The 21963-nt window shown below is 40.7% G+C and overlaps 1 protein-coding gene across 6 annotated transcripts in view; it reads left to right on the top strand.

Annotated features, from left to right (window-relative positions):
• syne2a (spectrin repeat containing, nuclear envelope 2a) overlaps window positions 1-21963 on the top strand; it is a 55477-nt gene that overhangs the window by 10839 nt on the left and 22675 nt on the right. For 4 of the 6 annotated variants that reach the window (XM_086018674.1, XM_086018668.1, XM_086018669.1 and 1 more), the window contains 39 exons: window positions 39-301; window positions 372-522; window positions 1028-1171; window positions 1259-1384; window positions 1483-1665; window positions 2420-2557; window positions 2717-2902; window positions 3769-3891; window positions 4074-4256; window positions 4573-4668; window positions 4880-4975; window positions 5750-5827; window positions 6161-6526; window positions 6641-6720; window positions 6798-6927; window positions 7057-7143; window positions 7983-8132; window positions 8217-8417; window positions 8842-8916; window positions 9118-9303; window positions 9394-9570; window positions 9854-9991; window positions 10827-11026; window positions 11715-11847; window positions 12869-13051; window positions 13397-13546; window positions 14488-14664; window positions 15310-15465; window positions 15557-15706; window positions 16316-16486; window positions 16591-16724; window positions 16932-17112; window positions 17934-18116; window positions 18262-18375; window positions 18490-18644; window positions 18950-19082; window positions 19504-19598; window positions 20928-21162; window positions 21278-21475. In XM_086018674.1, the coding sequence (XP_085874800.1) occupies window positions 39-301; window positions 372-522; window positions 1028-1171; window positions 1259-1384; window positions 1483-1665; window positions 2420-2557; window positions 2717-2902; window positions 3769-3891; window positions 4074-4256; window positions 4573-4668; window positions 4880-4975; window positions 5750-5827; window positions 6161-6526; window positions 6641-6720; window positions 6798-6927; window positions 7057-7143; window positions 7983-8132; window positions 8217-8417; window positions 8842-8916; window positions 9118-9303; window positions 9394-9570; window positions 9854-9991; window positions 10827-11026; window positions 11715-11847; window positions 12869-13051; window positions 13397-13546; window positions 14488-14664; window positions 15310-15465; window positions 15557-15706; window positions 16316-16486; window positions 16591-16724; window positions 16932-17112; window positions 17934-18116; window positions 18262-18375; window positions 18490-18644; window positions 18950-19082; window positions 19504-19598; window positions 20928-21162; window positions 21278-21475 (6105 nt within the window). The remainder of the gene's footprint in view (window positions 1-38; window positions 302-371; window positions 523-1027; window positions 1172-1258; window positions 1385-1482; window positions 1666-2419; window positions 2558-2716; window positions 2903-3768; window positions 3892-4073; window positions 4257-4572; window positions 4669-4879; window positions 4976-5749; window positions 5828-6160; window positions 6527-6640; window positions 6721-6797; window positions 6928-7056; window positions 7144-7982; window positions 8133-8216; window positions 8418-8841; window positions 8917-9117; window positions 9304-9393; window positions 9571-9853; window positions 9992-10826; window positions 11027-11714; window positions 11848-12868; window positions 13052-13396; window positions 13547-14487; window positions 14665-15309; window positions 15466-15556; window positions 15707-16315; window positions 16487-16590; window positions 16725-16931; window positions 17113-17933; window positions 18117-18261; window positions 18376-18489; window positions 18645-18949; window positions 19083-19503; window positions 19599-20927; window positions 21163-21277; window positions 21476-21963) is intronic. The other 2 variants (XM_086018671.1, XM_086018672.1) reach the window with 2 other exon arrangements.

The following is a 21963-nucleotide window of genomic DNA, read 5'->3' as shown; positions in this document are numbered from 1 at the left end:
TGTGGGAAATCTAAATGAAGATGTATATTCTTCTTTAGGTGGAGCAGTGCTGCACCTCATTGTCGAGACTCCAGGCCGGAGTTCCTGACTCCTCCGCTATAATGTTCACACCAGATGAGCTCCAGAAACTTCTTGCAGAAGCGGAGATGCAGAAGGTTGGTCTAGAGCAAGAGCGACAAACATTAGCCTCCCTGGAGCACCGACTGGAGCATGTCTTGAGCTTGTCTACTTCCAAAGATGTCAGCGGTCTGCCTGGGCCTTTGGGTGAAAGACTTGTGGGGATTCAAGAAAATATCAACCGGTTTGTTTGGGTCGGAACACCTTGATATTACATTCTTGGCAGATATACTGAGAAACACTGTTCTCTATAGTTTGAAGGAAAGAAATCTCCATGTGATAGCTGTTGCTCAGATTGAGAAGAGGGAAAGACAGCAGTTTGAAGAGCGGATAGGACCGGTGGAGAAGAGCATGTGCGCTATTCTTCCCTTGCTGGACAATAAAATGAGTTCAGCACAACACCAGGTAAATTCTTTTGTTGTTGTTTTGATTGCACTGTGTCATACAAAAAGTAGTTTCTGAAGGTTTTCTTTTTTTTTTTTTTTTTTTTTACCACATGCGAAGGGAAAATATTACATCTTCCGTCATGATGCATTTAAATGTACATTATCTAACTCATTCAATGCCAGACATTTTCAGACCCTCTTTTACTCTGTTTGAAAAAAATCTAAATTCCTGGGATTGAATGGCTGAACTGTGAAAAGGCGAGTAAATCCGTCAATGGCAGTGAATGAGTTAAGTGATACTCTATCAAAACATATTTAAAAAAATAAAATAAAATATCTGTACTGGAACTTATCAGGTTATCCAAGTCCTTAGTTGTTATTTTTCCTTAACATAGTACCAGTCTCTTCCATTGTTAGACAAAAGCCGCTTGCAGGAATTCCATTAGGACCACAATCTTTTCATTTCTTTTTTTTTTTTTTTTTTTTTCCCTGGCCTCCATTATCTCTTATCTTCACTCTGAAAGGAGCTCACAAAGGATCTGTCCAGTCAGAGGGTTAAGCTAAAGGCTATCCTGGACAATGCACTGGAGCATTATGCTGAGATTCCAGCTGAAATTAGCCAGCGAATGCAAACCCTTCAAGAGTCTGTGGAGGAAGCTGAAGAGAAGGTAATGAAGACCACCCCCAATCATGTCATTATTTCTTAACCAAACTCTCACAGTATTTGCGTCCATCTACATTTGGCCTTTCTGCAGCTAATACAGCAGAGTGTGTCTGTTCTGGCTTGTCAAGTGACAGAGTTGATTTCTGGCCTGGATCAAGTGAAATTATCTCTGGAGCAAAAGAGCTCCACTCTGACTGAGGCACAACATGCTCTCAATGTAAGTGAGTGAGATGGCATGCATTTGGACCATTGAGCGTACGGCTACCGCAGCGCGAGGATCTCGACTCTTGGATCGAATCTTCCTCTGTTTTTCAGCACGTGTGGGACAAGTTGGACTCGTGTCACAGTCGCTTGATGCTCCTGGAGAGTGAGGTGCAGGATCTTGTGGAGGAACAGTCGGACCAAGCTCACCTATTTATGGACCAACTCACACGACCACTGCAGCTTTACCAAGATGCAGTGCACATGGCCGAGCATCGTACTGCTTTCCTGAGCAAGGTCCGGCACACATTTTTTCCATTTGGAAGGTCTCTTACAATGATGTTGGCCCGTGTGGCCCTCAACCTTTGTTGTAGTCCATTCCAAAAGGGTTAGATCGGTTTCGGTATTCTTCCGCGGGGCGTCTCACTCTCTGCCCTACGCCTTGATGGTAATTGTTTAAACGTTTGACCTTTATCCATAGTTTATTTAGTTACGTTATAGACATGGATTTAAGAAAGGGGCATTACACATTATTGTCATGGTGGGAAGTAGAATTTTCTGTATTAAAGTGGAAAATCAACACAAACATTTTTTTTTCAAAAATATGTTCCCAGCAGGCCCACTAGTTGAAACACGGCATTCTGATTAATATTGCATTTGTGGGATAAGAGTTAAGCAGTTAAATCCATCCCTTTTTAGCCATCTCAGGGAGCGGCCATTTTGTCACTTCTGTCGACTGAAAATGACATCACAGATGCTCAGGGCTCAGATAACGACCAATCGTGGCTCAGCTTCAGAAAACAGGTGAGCCGTGATTGGTCATTACCTGAGCCCTGAGCAACTTTGTCATTTTCAGTCGACCGAAGTGACAAAATGGCCGCCCCCAGAGATGGTTAAAAACAGGTGGATTAAGTCTTATTCCACAAACGCAATATCGATCAGAATGCCTTGTTTCAACTAGTGGGCTTGCATAAACATATCCTTGAAAAAATATGTTTGTGTTGACTTCCAGTTTAAGTACTGAAAGAATTTTGCTTCATCTGCATCCTAGATCCCTGCCTCTCTTCAAGAGTTCGAAGACCTCCTGTGCAGTGCCACTTGTTGGTTTGACGAGGCCCAGGCATGGCTGAGCACTCCCTGCACATTCCCGACATCCAAAAGCCTCCAGAATCATGCAAAGTCCTTGCAGGTTAATGACAACAAGCATTTATAATATCACAAAAGTTCCTGTGCTTGCTCTCCCTCCGCATACAAAAACGTAACTTAGAATGATTTAACTACGAGATAGACAAGCCTTTCAATGATTTCTTCCAAAACCCAAAATGATTTCTTCCATCCATGTCTCCAGCTGGTTCTGAATGACTCTGCGAGAATCAGGAGCACATTGAAGGATTTCCGGCCAGTGTTGGCTGAGATTTCCGCTGTGTGTGATCTCAGTGCACAGGAGGAGAGGATGGACAGCACGGACGAACAGGTTCAAAAGATGCAAAAGAGCATTCTGGAGCCAATGGAGCAGCTAGAGCAGGCTGTCGAGGTACTTTATGACTTTCAAAATATTACACCTTGTATGCTTCACTTGTTTCGGCGGTGACAATTTGTCTGTCTGCCTGGCTACAGAATTAAATTCTCCTCCTAAAGTATTGGAAAGGACAAGCCAAGTCCTTTTATTTTTGTGTTGACTAAAAACATTTTTGATTTCCATTAAAACGATTAAGAGCCGAGAGATAAACATTCCAGCTTTAATTCCCAGGTATTTACACTTGGATTTAATTCCTGAGGAGCGAACATTTCCGACTGTTGGCAAAGGTAGAAAAATGCGCGTTTGCGTTAGGGTTCGTTCAAGGTCGCAGATGTTGGCCAAACGGCCGTCAGACGTTCGCCTGTAATCACAAACTGTTGGCGAATGTTTTGCTAACATGTGCTAACATATCGAACGACCTCTGATGTGAACGCATGTATGTACTATTGCAATGATAATTCGAACAATAGATGAAAAGGCCCAATAAAAGAGCTGCATAGAAAATATACCTTATACGAAAATAACATTTTTGATCAACACACAGAAACACCAAGTGCAGCGCCAGTAAGAAATCTAAAACATTAATGATGTCATTTTCAACAATGTAATTTTGCATTTTATCCAGTGTGCAATTAAATAAGTAAGCATGTTATTCGGGAGTGTATAAATCAAGTGGACAACCTAATACACAATGAAGGCTATGGAATTATTTTAATCAACAGTTTAATTTCATGCTTATTTATAAACTATATTGTCAATGGCTCTCAATTACACTGGTTAATCTGCTAAATTTGGTTTCCAATGTACATCCAAGCAACTCTTGACACTCAAGTGTTTGCCGTAACCTTTTCCACTGAAGCGTTTTCCATAACCTTTTCCAGGTAGTGGAGGCCTTGGAAGATGAGTTAAAGACCTTAGAGGAGAATGTCCCAAAAATCACAACTATTTTGTCCTCTATAGACAATTCCAGCATCACACGGAAAGAGCAGCTTCACAGCCAAAAGGTAAAGTGAAGTTTATATTATGATTAAAAATGGAAAGAGGCAGTTAAATAAAGAGGTATAGTATGTTGTAAATTGTAATGGACAGCTTTGAATAGTCTGATATAATCTTGTGTACTTAATAGCCTTAGTGTGTATATTTTTTCCCCCACCTCACTTATTCACTTTTCACTTGGACTGTAAAGGTGATTCTGGACAATGTCCACTCAATGCAGAAGACATTAGAGGAAATGGAGCGTTACAAGGAAGGTTTACGCCTCCCACTCGAAACAGAGGAGAGTCTATTGGTGTTCTCTGGCATGAAAGCTCTCCTGCAGGTGCTGACAGACTTGGGAAATCTCACCCAGCAACAAGCCATTCTTTTGGAGGTAAAGCACGGATGCTACATTTAAATGCTGGATTTTAGAATTTACTGTTGGAAATAATTGGACCATGACAATCAATGGAGCATTAACCTCAGCCAAGGCCAATTATCCCTAAATTACACCAGCAGAAAATTGCACACAATCTTAACTTTTCTGATCATCACAAATATTTTTGTCTAAGGTGAGGAGTACATGATATCATTGGTGGGGGTACTTTGTCCTAACAATTAAGATTATTTACCTTAGCAAAGGACAATAATGTAATTGTTTTCCATCTCAATGTATTTGTCAGTTTTTTTTCTATATTTTTTTTTTGAAGGATACATCAAGTGAGGGTCATAGTATTGACCCCAGCCTCAAACCTGGTTCAGAAATATCACACGTGGATGGAGCTCAAGAAAGATACTTGGTCCAGGTAACACTAATTAAGACATAATTGTCCCACAAACACTAAACCATGTGTACTTTATTTCATGTCTTTGAGATAAAGCAACTGTTCTCACGTATTTCAGCACTTTGAAAATATTTTGACACATCAGCACATTAGACTGTATTTAGCAAATATTCATAACAGGTTAACTCTGCCTGCCCAAGAAAAATTATTTAATTCAATTTACTTTGACCAGGAGGCTTTTGAGGAGTCTAATTCGGAAGACGATCTTGACGAAAATGAGAGCTGTCACTCGTCATCCTCTGACACACTAACATGCAGTATTCCTGAGGTAAACAGACTTTTTAAAAATTTTTTTTAATTTCAAAATCTCTTTTAAAGCAGAAGTCAACCCAAACATACAAATCTGGGGGCGGCCATTTTGTCTTCTGTCAACTGAAAATGACATCACAACTGCTCACAACGACCAATCACGGCTGACTTGTTTTCTGAATCTGAGCCGTGATTGGTCGTTGCGAGCAGTTGTGATGTCATTTTCAGTCGACAGAAAACAAAATGGCCGCCCCCGGAGATGGCTAAAAAAGAGTGGATTAACACTTATTCCACAAATGCAATATTTATCAGTATCAATATTTGTTTCAACTAGTGGTCTAGCATAGAACATATTCTTGAAAAAAAAAAATGTTTGTGTTGACTTCCTCTTTAAGTATTTGTATTGCCCACACGATGAATATGTTCACAATACTTTATTTTTAAATGAAACTCAACAATCTTTCTAATATCTTCTAATAAATATTACCTTTATTGATATCTTTATTCACATGCTGTTTAAATGTACAGAAATCTTTTTTTTTTTTCTGTTCTAATTTGGTGCATTGAACTACAGTACATTGTTGATATCAGGCTGTGTGACATGAACGGTTCAGTTTCTCTGGCACTGTCAAAAACAGCTGCTTTAAATGGGTCGCTTCTCAGTAACCACACACCCACACACACACACACACACACACACACACACACACACACACACACACACAAGACATAAATGAGTGTGCTTGTGCATGTCAAGCATTTCCATTTGAAGACTGACATGTTTGTGTGTTAGGACCCGGACGACACGCTGTGTGCTTCAGGCGTGCAAAGTGATGACATCATAGATATGGAGGCACTGTCTAATGCTAAGGTAAATAATCCGTTAATGCCGACGACATTGTCGTACTACAAAAAGTTATATGGTAGTATTGCAAAATATATTGCTACATTTAGTAAGGTTTTGTTATGATGAAAAATTTGCCTCAAAGTGACAAATCTTTTTTACCTAGTTTGAAAGCTGAATATTGTTCCAAAACATTCAATTAGCACGATGGCTTTTAAAAACCTAGCATGCGTCATTGCCATGGTGACTCCAACTCTCCTGCTTTAGTTGTTGATATTTGTGGCACTTCAGAACTGGCAGAGCTCAGCATATCTTTAATGTAGCTTTAAATGACTTAAGAGATCATTTTCTTTTTTTCAGGCCTTGGCTACTCCGTCTGCCCAATTTTCTGAACCAGTTTCTGAAGAGGAAAAAAGATCAAATAGTAGTGAATCATCAGGGCTTGATTCCAAGAAATTTGAGCGAGAAAATGCTCAAAGTGGATTAATAACATTAGAAACAAGACTGGACACCGAAGCTGATAGTGATGAAGCACTTGCTTTCAAAATTGTGCCACCCGAGTCTCTAATCTCTTCCACCATTTCTGTCAATGAAAACCGCTCTAGTTCTGTGACCACAGATGACCATTCTACACTTCCAAATTTTGGCATATCTGTCCCCACTTCCAATGTACTGTCCGCTCAGGTTGCAGTCACAAGGACGTCCACAGCTACACAACCAAGTCAAGTAAGCACCTGAAAAGATTTTTTTTTTTATAACTTGACTAACATCGTGTTTTAAATGTTGATACAGCAACATTCATGTCCATTTTTTTTCTCTATTTTATTCTTTGAATTAAAGCAGCCAAGTGCAGCCATCATCAGTGATTGCAAAGGGGGAGAAGATCAACACGACTTCAAGCCTTCAGCAGTGCCTATCATGTAAAACCTCCTTTAAATTATATGAACTCTCTGCAATAAATATTGCTATCGACATGAATCCATCATCTCCATGTCAGATTGGCCCGATCCAGCAAAGATGGCACCGAGCAGCAACAGTGGAGCCTGCTTCACATTCAAATCTCACAGCAACTGGAAACCCTACAAAAACTTCAGGAGGAACATCAAACGCTGATTCCTCATCACAAGGTTGCAATGCTGAGCAAGTCAACAAAACACAAAATGCAACTGAATTGATTTTATTTTGAAGGAAGCCCACCATGCAATGAAACGCATATCTATATTATATCTATTATAAATATATATATTTCTGTTTAGGTTCCGGAAGGAAAACTGCTGTCGACTGGATCAGCTTCAGCTGTTCTCCAGTATGCAAATGAGTCCATCGCCATGCTGAGTAAAATAGTATGTCCACGACCATCCAATTCTCATGGTTTTTCCCATAAGCGACTGGTTTTTGAAAAATATACATTTGTTGATAAATATTTGAGTCAATTTCCACTCACTGGCTTCAAATCTTGATACAACCACAAAATATATCAGCATACAAGAAAATACTTCATTACCGAGCCCTCCAAAAACACAACCTTTACTACGTAGTTTTTGTATCTATCCCTGTCCTATAAGTCTTGACCGAGTTCTGCATTCTTAGCTACTGCTGCCTTTTTTAACATTTTTTTTTTTAATTCAGCGTTTGCACTGGAGGCACGCATATCATTAGACTTTGCAGGCGGACAATTAAGTCACTGTATGTGATTCAGGGCTGTGCAATTAATCAAAATTCAATTATGATTATTACACTCCACGATTACAAAATTGGCATAACCGTAAAAAAAAGATTATTCATATTCATTTATATCCAAAGCAATATGTTTGTTTACACAAGGAAATCATACTTGAATTCATACATTTGTACCTTTTTTTTTTTTTTAAAAAATGGTATTTTATAACAAGTAATTTCATACATTTTTGTTTGGTCCAAAAGGACCTTACATACTTTTGTCTTTATATTTTTTACATTTACTTTTTTTCTTGTACCAAAAAATAAATGATCCTTTCAATAATCGTGATTTCAATTAATACCAAAATAATCATGATTTACGGTAATATTTTTTTCAGAATCGAGCAGCCTGATTGATATTTTCTCCAATTTAACCGGCTTTCCAAAGTCAGACTATGGAATTTACTGATTCGTCTTTTAATGTCGTGTTTGTCAAGAGTGACGACCATGTGTTGTTTCATAGGTGAGCTCTGCAGGTGTTCCAGACATTAAGGACAAGTTGTACTTGGCTGCACGGCGAGTTCTTCGATGCCTGGATGCTTTGACAGACCTTCTGTTCACTCCCGAAGGTCTCGGGGATGAAGAGAGCCAGCTAAGGATATTCCAGCATGACGTGAATAACATAATCAAAACATAATGATTTTGTGGCTGTCAACTACAATCGCCCTGATGGTCTCCATTTTCAATTTCTGTGTAGTGTGTATCAATGGAGCTGGTGAGTCTGGCTGGCGTGCTGCATGATTTGGAGTCCAAGATCAGTCCCGTCCTTCAGAGTGATGAACCAGACACTCTGAGCTGTTTGACGTCGCTGCAGAAATGTCTGGAAACTGCCCAGTCAGTCGTCGCCTCTTTCAACGAACTCTCCTTCGACTCGCTGGATCTTAAAAGCCAACATCAGGTACAAAATGCTTCACGGACCTTCACGTGTTTGGATATGTAAGTGCTCATGACCTTTAACAGATAATTGCCAATTGTGTGGCCGCAAAATTGAAGATTTGACTTCATTGTTGTTGCATTAAAATGTCAAATGAAACTAGATTGACATTTAAAAAGCTTTTAAAATGCCTTATACTGTATTAATTTAAATGTTAATCCTCTATGGGTGTAAATGTTAAATATAGGCAATTATTTGTGTGTTTACCATGGTGATGTTGTGAGGTTTTTATTCAATTTTTGTGACATTTCATATACGTGCACATGTATTATTAGCCTTTCTTTATATTTACTCACACTTAGCGCTTGAAATGAATGAGAGCAAAATCTGTGAAGTATACATTTGACAAAATAAACAACACTTTCCACTCAATCTCCTCTCCAACCAGTTGTGTTTTATGGAGGAGATTCAGCTGGGTCATCATGAAATAGTCCCAAGTCAAAAGGAAACTCCCATTCTGGAGGTAATGTTATGTGATTTTGTATCGTTGATGATGATGCGTTATTTCGGATTTTACAATGCATTTATCAATCTTAGAATGGATTTTGTGATATAGTGCAACTGCTGGTTTACTGTCAATACCTAGAACAGAAAAGCACCCTGGCACAATGGCTCATGTTGGTGCATCTATTGAAAATCAAATCAACTATTCTTTGTCTGTCAGCAGTGTATGCTGGGCAGACATGTGAGGGAACGTTCAGGAGAAAAGGCCCTGATTCAGAAAACGACCCAGTCGTTACTTCACGGGATAAGGAGCCTAATGGATCTTGGCGAAGGATGCATAGCTGAGGGGCAGGCGAGACCCGTTCAAAACATTAGCCAACTACACATTAGTCTCCATAGAAACCAGGTCCTTGTCTCCATGCCATTTATTGAATTTTGTCACAGTTGACTCATTAAGTTCCGTTGACTGATTTTCATTCCATTTGATTTAATCTAGAAGTTCCAGCGGGTTCTGGGAGCTCAGCTGAATTTTGTGCAACATCTATTCCATCGAAAGCCAGAATCACGGCGGTCTCAAGAGGAAGAGGAAGAGCAAGCACAACTGGAAGTTTGGGGCAAAGCTCTGCTACAACAGTCGCTACAACAGGAAGTGGCATCTCAGCGGAGACACCGGGTCAGTTATTGTCAAAGGTTATACACCATACAAAGTCCTACATACTGAATTTTTAGAAATGTTGGTTGATTTTATGTTTTTGGGAATACAAATTAATTTCGAAGTTCGCTATCCAAGGATGTCTTTGAATTTAATATAATGTGAATATCAGCCTTTTGACCATATCCTCTCTTAGCCGGTTCCCATTGATCCAACATATGCCTTTGTTTCTAATTCCAGTCATTTTTATGTATGTCATCCTTTGCGATCCTGAAATAAATGTTTGTGCTTGGACCTGCTGCAGGAGTGGAACCGCTGGGAGGAGAATTGTGGTCGACTGGGAAGACTGCTGGACAAGCTTGAAGTCTGCATCGGCAGCGCAGAAGCGGAGGCAGACGATGATGAGGAGTCCCATATACAACACCGTCTACGTGCCTCTCAGGTGAGGAGCATTTACGTTGATAACGCCATGACCATATTGCAGTGTCAGGAGGAATTGGTCAGTGAGCCTCTGTTTTTGAGGTTGCAGTGAATTCGGAACTTTAAAGTTTTATTGAAAGATGTCTTCTTTGCACTGGGGGCAGGACAGAAATGGCTTCCCCAAACTGTTGTCATAAAGCTGGAAGTATAGAGTACCGGTAGTCCAAAATATTGTGTCTAAACACAGCATTCTGATTGTGGAACATGAGATAAGCGGCAAAATTCACCCGTTTTTGTTCTCTCTCATCTCTTATGTCGACTGAAAATGACAACGTTGCAGTTGCTCATGTAAGAACCAATCATGGCTGACCTGTTTTCTGAAGCTGAGCCATGATTGGTTGTTACCTGAGCAACTGATGTCATTTCCACTTGACAGCAAGTGACAAAATGGCCGCCCCCTGAGACGGTCAAAAGCGGGTGGATCAATCAGAATGCCATGTTTAGCCGAGTGAGGCTGCTTTGAACATACTGCTTTAAGAACATTTGGGGGCTGATTTCCCCTTTTTAAGGTGAACAAGTTGAACATACGTGTTAACGTGTCTCAAATTCTATGTTCTTGAAATATTTTATCCCCATGGTAAAATTGTCGCATTCATCTGTTATTTCTATTTTTTATTTCCCTCTTCCCCCTTATGTTTTACAGTTCGTTTAGTAATTACATTTTACTTCCACTGCTGCCCAGCACTCCTGCAGTTTTATGGTCATATAATCATGTTAATAGTTGGTCTTGGTATCTATTTGAGTGCTGGGATAGAAGCTACTGGCTAAGAGCACTGTTGATTCTCCTTTTCACTCAGCAAACTTTGGTCCAATTGGAAGCAAACAGAGCTGCCCTGGGAGAGCTCCTGGATCAGAAATGTGAGCTGCTGACAGATCCTTCGTTTGCAACCTCGGTCAGGCAGACAGGTGGTGCTCTGGAGCTGCGATGGCGCAGCATCTGCGGACGCTTGGAACAGGAGGTTCAGCGCTGCAGTGACGTCTGGGACAGCTGGGTCAGGTGGGCTAGTTTACAATAACAGGGTTTTTTTTTTTTTTTCCAAGCGATTGTTTTTTTGTCCTTTTTTGTGGGTTGTTTAAAACTTTGGACAGATATCATATTTAGTATGCATTGGTAATTTATCCATGGCAACAAAAAAAGGAGGCAATTTTGGCAAGAGATGAAAAGTTGAATGCAATGTTTACAAAATCAAAGTGCCTTCGCAAATTGTCCAGTTGCACTTATATTGGTCCAGAGAAAATATAAATAGGGTTTTTAAGCCCAAATGTTACAGACATTTTAGAATTTGAGTCTGAGAACAGAAAATGGAGAGCTTTTAACTTTCAGCGTTCTTGCCAGGATATCAGATCTCTTTTAATCCAACAGTTATATATATATTTTTTTCACTGGATAAGTTTCCCAATATGACAGTTTGGCTACTAACATTTGGTAATATTTATAGTCCTCCTTTTGCACTCAACCCAACACTTTGCTTTTCTTTGTTTGTTTGTTTACACACTTACACACTTACCACACTGTATCTAGCGGATTTATCTGGAGCATGCATGATATCACAGAGAGTTAAAAGAAAGTTCTGTTATCAGTATTGGACCGAAGCCCCCTGTCCTGACCTCCCACTTAAGAGAGAAGAGTCATGTTCTGCTTCACTAACTGAACTGTCTATGTGTTACATTTGTCCTCCCCACAGATTCCAGACAGACTTTTCCTCAGTCAGTAAATGGCTCCTTGACGCCAACAAACACCTGCCAATTTGGTCGGAGCTCACTGATGCCTCTCATGTGAGCCAGGAGAGTGTTTGCAGGGGTCTTATCCGGCTATTGGTAAGACTCAGATCGCTACGAAGTACACCAACTGATGTCTGGTTGGTCACTAATAAATCAGAAAATATCTGAAAATCCATAATTTGTGAATATAGTCATGGTAATTACAATTAATATATTGCAAGAATAAAATTGCAATTCTAAGGGAAAATGGTGTATTTCGAGTGAACGTCAAAATTTCCATACATACAAACACGATGCTGTCTTTCTAAACGCCTAGCATTAATTTAGCGGTTAGTAGAATTAAATAGCTTTTGAAATGATTGCTTATCTGATTTAAGGGGCTCCATTTTTGTAGACGGATGCACGTGCACTCAATGTAAAAACTGGAGTATCTTCATTTTCGTCCTGGGGCAAGTTTGGTTTACCATGTTGGGAAATTTGGCAGACCGCGCTACGCCTCGTTGGGTGTTCCGGCACATCGAGGATGTTTTCTATCACACGCCCCCCTGCAACTGTCAATTTGGTTACAGAAACTAGACTTGATATCAGACCAGGTAAAAACAGGTCTAAGTTGTGGCGCAGATGGTGTAACGCGATTTTGGTGGATTTGATGGAGGGGGTCTGAGTCCCGCGGACGTATGTTGCGCATGTCATCATATTTCATTCATAAATATGACAACAGCATGCATCGACTTCTCTGAATCATTTTAGAAATCAATTTATTGAACAAATTATTATTATCTTTATTATACTTTTAAATGCACACCACTGACCATGGCACAACTTTGGGTGGAGGGAGTGGAGATCTTGTACTTCCTTTTACTTTGCGCTCGCTGATCTCCTGCACGGAAACTCCAGCACTTTCCTTATGCTTCCGGCACGTAGCCCACGCGCCTTTCCTGCGCCAAATTTTAAAGAGAATGAGGGGAGCCGCTTCAATTTGCTTGGAATCAAGTTCGCCGTTTCACTCCCACAACGGCGCAAGCTCCCATTTCTCTATTAGAGATACAGGATCCAAACATGTTTTGAAATCCATTAAAATGATCATTTTATAACAAAAGTTAAACTCCTTCTGCAGGACTTCTCTATCGAGATGGAGGCCATGTCTGCTCGCAAGGAATCTGCCTCCAGAGAAGCCGCTCAACTGCTCCGTTTGAGGGAAACGGAATGTCCTGGCCTGAGAGGGCACCTCACAACGCTGGAGATTACTTGGTCCAAGCTCTCCTCTGATCTGACAAATGCAAAAGATCACCTGCAACAGGTAGAAATGGCTGCAAGTGAACAGATTGTTAATACTTCAGTAAAATAAATCAACCAGACATACTGATTTCCAACACGTGGCATCAGTGAGTCTTTTAGTTGGACCACAAAAGACTTCAGTCTGCCACTGAAATAGGGCGGCAGTTTATCAAAAATAATGAGGGTTTTGGTGGTGATGGGAGTGAAAATCGCTTCCTCCACCTTGTGGGAGGACACTTTTAATTTTTAACTACTGTATATCACCAATGACTATAAACCCAGCTTTTCAACACTTGATTACATACCCGGTTTATACCAGATTGTGAGACCATTTTTATACTTCAGTTTGTGCTGCTTGTGTAATCAGAAACTGCTCCTGACGTGGCCACCGATGAAGCTGCTATCTGACTTGGAGGATTGGCTCAAGAAGCTGGAGGTCCAACTGGAGCAGGCCAGAGAACAAGTCCACAAGGCCTCAGATGCTGCTCAGATCAGTAGAAGCCTGCAGCGCTTCCAGGTACACAACACCTCATAAGTCATGAATACATTTCTCACTATCGGGTACATTTCAGCAAGTAGATCTAGAAACCTGGACTTTTTTTGCGCTAAGCATTGAAGGATTGCAGATATCTTTAAAGATATCATTGTTTGCTAGCATCACCTCCCCGCAATCCTTACTTACGTCAGTTCTGTCTGAAAAGCACATCCCACGCCAAACTGTGAACAAAAACATCTAACCAAATATAGCTGGGCTAAAAAAGTCCATGTTTTATAAGCAGTTCCTATTAACTCATTCACTGCCAGACATTTTCAGACTCTCTTTTACCCTAACGTTTAAAAAAAAATTAAATTCCTGGGATTAAATGACTGGACTGTGAAAAAACAACTAAATTCGTCAATGGCAGTGAATCAGTTAAAATCGTTTTTGGAGTCTTTTATAATTTTATAGCAGCTGAGGAAAAAATACTAAAAGATGCATGATGCTAAGCAAGTCATAAGATTCTAAGGTCCAGCAGCTTTCCTGTGTGGAGTTTGAAAATTCATCCCATGGTTGCATGTTTTTTCTCCCAAAAATCATTACAGACAATAAATTATCCAAAGGTGTGGATGTTAGTGTGAGTGGTTGTTTGTCTTAATAGTATGTGCCCTGCAATTGTCTGGCGACCACTTCAGGATGTACTTTGTCGCTCACCCTAAAGTCAGCTTGTATAGGCTCCAGCTCACCCGCGTGCCTAATGAGACAAGCGGTATGGAACATCTATTCCATCGAATAGACGCCCATATTTGATCACTTTTGGGTCTCGGGTTGAGAATCACTCTATTAGTTAGTAAACCTATCTCATAATAAACATATCCTGTTGTTTATGTAATGTGTCCTAGAAGACTCACTGATGATCTTGAAATTTCTCTTGTTTGCAATTGATAAACAGATTTACTGCTATATTTTTTTTCATCCAGGCATTAAAGATGTCTTTAGTCAACGGACAGCTTCTTCTGGAATTCCTCTCCCAAACTCGTCCTCAGGTGGCGGGAGTGGATGTCCAGGCTCGTCTTCAGGAGTCAACATTGTACGGGGAGCAACTTGGTGCCCTCAGACAGCGGTGGCTTCTCTTGCAGGGGACGCTGGAGAACCAGGTTCTCTTTTTTTTTTTTCTGGACACTTATTCTCCAATATTTATATTTTTCTCTGCATAAATAATGTGTTGGGTCTTTACATTGTACTGTATGGGAACTTGCCATAAACCTACTCTGTATACAAAGTCCCTTCAAATAACTGATGTGAATTGTCAGGTTTCCAGGCGTCACGATAATATCCATTTCAAATTGAAGTTTTCCACTTCAAAATAATCCCCGTGGAGTCTTAACACTCTTTCCCAACCTTCTCTGCCACGCCTTCCCGCACTCCTGGAAGCATTCATCTGGGATCCTCCGCATCTTCGCCATCACAGCTATCTTGATGTCATCTTTTAAAATTGATAAGTTGATAATCACATTCGGTGATGGGCACTTTACCCTGTTTTGCCGGTCCGTTCTCCGCCCTCCTTCTGTGACCTGGGGCACCCTTCCGTCATTGACCCTCCATCCTTATTCATAAAAATAATTGTCCATCCTCGTCCTTTTAAAACGCTTCCTTCCTTACATTTCGTCAGTCCGTCCCACAAAAAATAAAAGCGTCCATTCTAAGATGCTGGGATTTATCTTGTTTACTGTATTTAGTGGTTTAGTATTGGTTATGTTTTCTATCATTCCTATGCTTCGCATATTTGATTTCTTGTGCAGATTCATGAAGACCAAGAGCTCCAATACTCTTGTGCTGCCAGAGAAAGACTTTTGCAGCGTCTCCGTCGGTCAGTTGAACAACAGAAAAAGCATCTGAATCAGTGGAAATATCCAACTAGTCAAACACAAACGCAAAAGGTTCTGCAGGAGTGGGAGGTACGCAAACAGGATGCAAGTTACAGGTTATTTGCACCGTTTTAATCTGATCTGATATTCTTGGATTTTTTTTTTTTTTTTTTTCCTCCAGGCTGTTGTCGGGAGAATAAAGGAGGTGGCTGCAGCTTTGCAGGGGGTGAAATCCACACGCGTGCTTGTTGAAAAGGAGCATCCGTGTGATGTCGCTTTTTGTGAGCAGGCGGAGACTGTCAGTCTTGCTTGTGAGGATCTCAGTCAGCAGGTAGAAATGGAACAAAAATGTTACTGATGATTTCTTTTTTCAAGGTGTTGGCAGGACACAAAATGAGAAGTAATGCGCTCCATTCTATTTGGCACAGCAGTATATTAACGGTGCATTATGTGCAAGCTCGCACCGAAATCCTCCCGGGGGAAAAGCAAGATAAACTAAAAACGGATTATTTGTTTACATTATCTTCTCTCCTTTAGCCATTCAATCGTTCACTGAACCGTTTATCCTCATTAGGGTCACGGGCATGCTAGTGAGGGTAAGTGGTGTAGAATAAGGGTGGATTGATGATTTCATAATATCAATTATAGATAACTATAATAAATGAACACATAGTGTAATAAAGTCAGATTATTAGAATGACTTTCCCAAAACATTTCCACAGACAAGGAAAGAAAAACCCAAATGAGACGGCTACTTAATTCATAATCATGTTGTGCTATTAATCCCACTGAGTCATTGTTCAGTGAACTGATTGTTGCACTCAAAGACCAAAAACACACACTTGACAAAATATAATTTGATTGAAATTAATAACATATTCATTCAAGGGGGGGAAAAAAAAACAAAACCTCACCAGTTTTGCTTTGTGCTAATTCTCAGATCCGAGCTTTGGAACCAACTTTACATCAAACTGTCAAGGAATGGGTTTGTCTGGACAGAAATCTGCGGGAGGTTTCTCTGCACACCAGCAGGGTGCACTGTACTATGCAGATTTATGGAGCACTTTTGTTTTCACTGAAGCAGACGGAAGGTTATCTGGAGCGTCTTCAGGTGAGCATCAATGTGCCTCAAGCGAGAGATGTCACTGCTTTGTTTTATGGATACAATTCCGCTATATCTGGCATTATGATACAAAAGATGTGTCCTGTGCACAGCAACTACAGGAGATGTGCAGACAAGGGAAGAAGATTTGGGTAGACGTCAACAAATCTCTTCAGATTCTTTTGAAGAGTCTTGATGCCGGAACAACTCGGTCACTAAACGATCGAATAGAACAAGAGCGAAAGCGGTCAGTAACATGGTCTTACCGATTTCAGTCATTTAAAAAAAAAAAAAAAAAAAAAAAAAAAAGTAATGTTTTGCCATTTTGAAGTTTGTGAGCATTGTGGGATTTTCTTTCTTTAACAGAAGAGCATCAACATTTTTTTTTTTTATATGTGCGGGACATAGGAGTTTACTTCAGGTTATAAATTCAAACTTACTTTGTTCGTTCCAGGTGGGAGGACATGTTGGAAAATGTGAAGGAGGAACACCAAAAGACTGACGAGACCCTAACCCTCTGGCAGCAGTACAATCGTGCCTTTGATAACAGCTGCCTTCAGCTGGAACACCTTCGGTGTCAGTTGTCCTCCTTTTCACCCCGACAGGAACCACAGGTCGCGCTTCACTCGGCGGAGGTTAGTTCATGCAGTTCACATTAATTAGAGAAATTAGGGGGGTTTCTCCGGGTACTCCGGTTTCCTCCCACGTTGCAAAAACATGCAGGGTAAGTTGATTGGACTCTCTAAATTGCCCCTAGGTGTGATTGTGAGTGCGGATGTTTGTCTGTGTGCCCTGCGATTGGCTGGCAACCAGTTCAGGGTGTCCCCCGCCTACTGCCCGAAGACAGCTGGGATAGGCTCCGGCACGCCCCGCGACCCGGTATGGATAATGGATGGATGGATGGAAATTAGGGGTGGGAGGGGGATCTTCAACCCAGAAATTTTATTTTAAAAAACAAATTTGATTATTTCTGTTGACAAAGTTCAATGTATCTTAATTATTAGTAGCGTTTTTTTCCCCCTCTTATTTAGTGCTAAAGTGATTGAATAACCCGCTTGACTCATGACGTACTTACACTGATTCAGCGAATGAACTCATGACTGTTATTCCTGTTTTTTCTGTGCTACATTGATTCACCTCATTTTGTACAGTCCACATGCTGCATTAGAGGTTGTTTTGAAAAACAAGCTTGGGCTCTGAACTTTCACATTTTCCACATCCCTCCTCAAATGCTGGATTTTGGCCTGAACCATTTATGCTGTTTTTTTTTTTTTTTATTATTATTTTTCAAGGGAAGAATTAAAACAGATATGAGCATTTTTCAAAATGCTTTGACAATTATGTTATTAAAGGTAACCTAATCAAATGTACCCGGTCACCAGGCTTGTTTTAAACTCTTTTTCCACTGCTGTTGATTGATTCCTCTTCCTGTTGATCTTGTTTCATCAATGCAAAGAATTTGCAGAATTTAGCTGCGGACCTGCAAAACAATGCGGCAGATGTGCTCGCCTTGTCAAAGCCTCTCATTGAACGTCTCAAACCAGTGGTCCAAAACGTGGTCCAATCAGAGAGCGCGGAGCTGTCACTCGAGGTCCTCCTGCTGAATCAGGCGATCTCGGACACAACGAAAAGTTTTCAGGTATTGTCAGAAGAACTACAGTGTCAATCGTGAACTGAAGTAGAAAAAGCACAATAGAAATTGATCCCAAAAGATTTGAGATTCGAACAGCGAAGCTCTTGACTGTGAGACAGATGGACTAACTCTGTCCCATTTCTTTTGGCAGGAAGATTTGGACAACTACAAGCTTTTTCACACGCAGCTGGAAGCCCTTGAGCAGCCAGCACAAAACATACTGCATGGCGAGAAATCCAACGTGAATGACAAAGGCATCGTGAAGGTTGGTTTGAGTACTTGCCAGCAGACGAGAGCGGATGGTTGCTTATTAAAAGTTTTACTGGACAAGATTTTTTTTTTACGTCTTCAAACGTTGTTTTATCTCTTGGCTGAATAGCAGGAGCTGTTGCAACTTCTCGAACTGCTTCCATCGCTGGTGGATATCAGCGAATTGAGCAGCTATGTGACCCTCAACAAGCGGGAGAAAGACACACTGCGCATGCTCAGCAAAAAATGGACCCAGGGTGTGAATCACATGTGTTTTTTGTACAGGTGAGAAAGTTTAATCAGCGCGAGGGTGAAATGAGACATTGCGCTTGTGGAGACGAGAGCCAATAGGGCAGAACAGGAGGGTAGGGAATGTAATTCAATGCTCTAAAATAGTGTTTGTCTGCTTTTTTAACTCATTCACTGCCAGACATTTTCAGACCCTCTTTTACCCTAACGTTTGAAAAAAAAAAATTGGAAAAAAATATAAATAAATAAATTCCTGGGATTGAACGGCCGGATTGTGAAAAGAGGCGTAAATCCGTCATTGGCAGTGAATGAGTTAATTTGCATGAATACCCTTTTGTCAGAACTCTGCAACGTGAGCATCAGCAGTCCCAAGACTTTGATCAGAAGTGTCAGGAGCTGACGTTAATCCTGGAGGAGCTGGAGTCAGAACTTCCAAGTGGCTTCAACCACCAAGAGATACTTGCTGTCCATCAGGTACAACGTTACAAGATGTCTTTATTGCCCATGAGAGGGACAAAGAGCAGGAAAAATAATAATGTATAAATAGCAAAGATCCCCTCAGTTGTTTGGGGTCGCTGGTAAGATGAAGTCTACCCCAGCTGTCTTTGGGTGAAATGCGGGCTACAAACGATTCACATTCACCCCTATGGAAAAATTTAAAGCATACCATAAGCCTCTGACCGGCCCTCACAATGACCATAAAGTGAAACGTAAAATATGTTGCTTTTATTTTAAAAGTAAGCGACTTTTCAGACATTTTTATACTGTACATCACCGTCAATATGATACTTACCACTTTGAGCGTCCTGACTAGAAACGGTTCATATGAGTTGGTTGGTGCACCAAATTAATGTTAATAGCTTTGTCATTATTGTGTTGTCTCTCACCCATGTAGAGGCGTCAGATTGAAGTGATTACTGGCCAAGAGCTTCTCCAAGGTCTACTCTGTAATGCAATCAAGTCCATGGAAAAGCAAAAATCGGAAGAAAAGTAAGTGATAGAACAATTTTTTTTTTTTTTTTAAGTCTTGTATCAGATAAGAAGCTTAAGTGTGCACCACTTTCTCAGTTTTATTGATATTTCCTCTTCAGGGTCCCAGTAGCAAGAATTATTATGATTATTAATATTATATATTTTTTTTTACTTGATCAGGGAGCACAACATGTTGCCAGGCTGGTCTGCCAATATTATAGTACAGGCGTGCCCAAGTCAAGCCTTCAAGAGCCCCTATCCAGCCTTTTTTTTTTTAGATGTCTCCCGCCTCCGACACACCTGATTCAAATAGTCAGCTCATCAGCAAGCTTTCAAGAAGCCTGATAACGATCTAATTTCTGCAGCTTTGTAGGTGGAAAACCTTTCCCATCCTTGCTTAATGTTCAACTTCAGTTGGTCTCAATTGTCGTATTTTGTCAGTTCATAATGCGGCGCGTTTTCAAATGAAATCGGACACGTTTGGACTGTTGGCAGGCCAGTCTAGTACTTTTGCTATGAAACCAAACATTGATGCTGTGAGATGTGAACAAGTTTGTCATTTTTAAACCATTTTCACGTTAATGGGATGTCTGTAAAACAGAAACCCCCATGTGTTTTTCACAAGACAGCAATGACACGCTTCCTCCATTAGAGGTCATTATATTTTGTCCAAGGAACCTTGCAGGCTCTTTCTTTCCAGTTACCAGTCAGAGAAGCTTGCCTTTGTGGGGTCAAACACCGTCATCAATAAAATAAAGCGATCTGCGGTTTCCCAGCTGCATTTGATTTTTCGCTTGTTGGGTATAAGAGACTGGCTACGCACCAACGCGACAAAATGTAGTAATTTGCAGATGTTTCCGGTCTTGGAAGAGCTAAATGTCCCTCTCCTTGATCCTCCCATAAATCCTGTTTGTGGTCTCTTGATAGTTGGATACTTGCACAGCCCCAACGATTATCAGTGAGGTCTAAAGGAAAGTTTTTTTGTTTGTTTTTTTCCCCCCCCCCTCTGCTTGTTGGAAGTGCCAAAGGCTGTTAACGGTCCTAAAGTCCTACTGGTTTTATGCTGATTTGGCAATTGGTCGAAGGAACTATGACTGACATCCATGTTGTTTGCTGCTGTTTTATTAGTGTTTTTTTTTGTTTTTTTTTTACAACAAGGAAAGTCATAATGTTGAACTATTGATTGTAAAACCCTGGTGTCTGTTTTTAAGCCAAACAACTCAACAATAAGACTATATTGGGTGTGTGCACTGTACAGGACATTTATGCAGCCTCTTTTTGTTTTGGGTGTCCCGTACCAAATGAAACTTTTTTTTTTTTTTTTTTTTTTTTTTGCTTCTGCTACAGATCTGAGCTCCTGACGCAAGCGGTTAATCTGCGAGGGAGGTGGTTCAGGTGTTTGTTGCTGGCTAGCCAGCACCGGGCCTCAAGTAGAGAACAGATCTACCAGTGGAGGATCTATAAACGTGGCATGAAGCTTCTTAGGAAGACACTGAGAAATGTTGAAACCATGCTGGCCTCTGCTAACCCTTCACTCACTATATTGCCTTTCACATCACAACAGCTTTCAGCTCACTGCCAGGTTAGTTTGTTCGGAAGTGTGACTTAACCTTAACGCCATTGCGCAGATCTGTTTTTCTAACAAAAGCAATTTTCTTGGGGTCGACTTTAAACATTCCTCTCTAAATCTGCTCCAGTGTCTCAATGAAGCTCTGGAGCACAACTCATCCATGCTCGCAGAGACTTTGGAGGCTGGCAGACTTTTGTGCGAGACAACGTCAGACTCAGACAGTCGGAGTCGACTGGAGTCGGATATTCAGGCCATAGAAGGGGCCTGGAAACACGCTAACTCACTGGTCCAAAAAAGGAGAACCCTGGTCAGCACTACTGTTCAGGTAATTGCGATAGTAACTCAACCCTTCATTGGTATTATTTACTGTACTTAAAGTTCAGCATTCCTTACTGTTTGCGCTTTAAAGAGGGGAAACTACCCAAACATATTTTTTTCAAGAATATGTTCCCAGCAGGCCCAGTAGATGAAACACAGTATTCTGATTAATATTGCGTTTGTGCAATATGAATTAAGCAGCAAAATCCACCCGTTTTCATCAATCTCAGGGCGCGGCCATCTTGTCATTTCTGTCGACTGAAAATGACATCACAACTGCTCACAACGACCAATCACGGCTAACCTGTTTTCTGAATCTGAGCCATGACGTTGTGAGCAGTTGTGATGTCATTTTCAGTCGACAGAAATGACAAAATGGCCGCCCCCAGAGATGGCTAAAAACGAGTGCATTAACTCTTATTCCACAAACGCAATATTTATCTGAATGCTTTGCTCCAACTAGCGGGCTTACATAGAACATATTCTTGAAAATAA

Source organism: Filicampus tigris, chromosome 20 (genome assembly GCF_054856515.1).
Source record: "Filicampus tigris isolate MCC_2025a chromosome 20, RoL_Ftig_1.0, whole genome shotgun sequence".
Classification (NCBI taxonomy): Eukaryota; Metazoa; Chordata; class Actinopteri; order Syngnathiformes; family Syngnathidae; genus Filicampus; species Filicampus tigris.
Note: the sequence above shows the minus strand (reverse complement) of the source record. Positions and strands in the feature narration are given on the sequence as shown.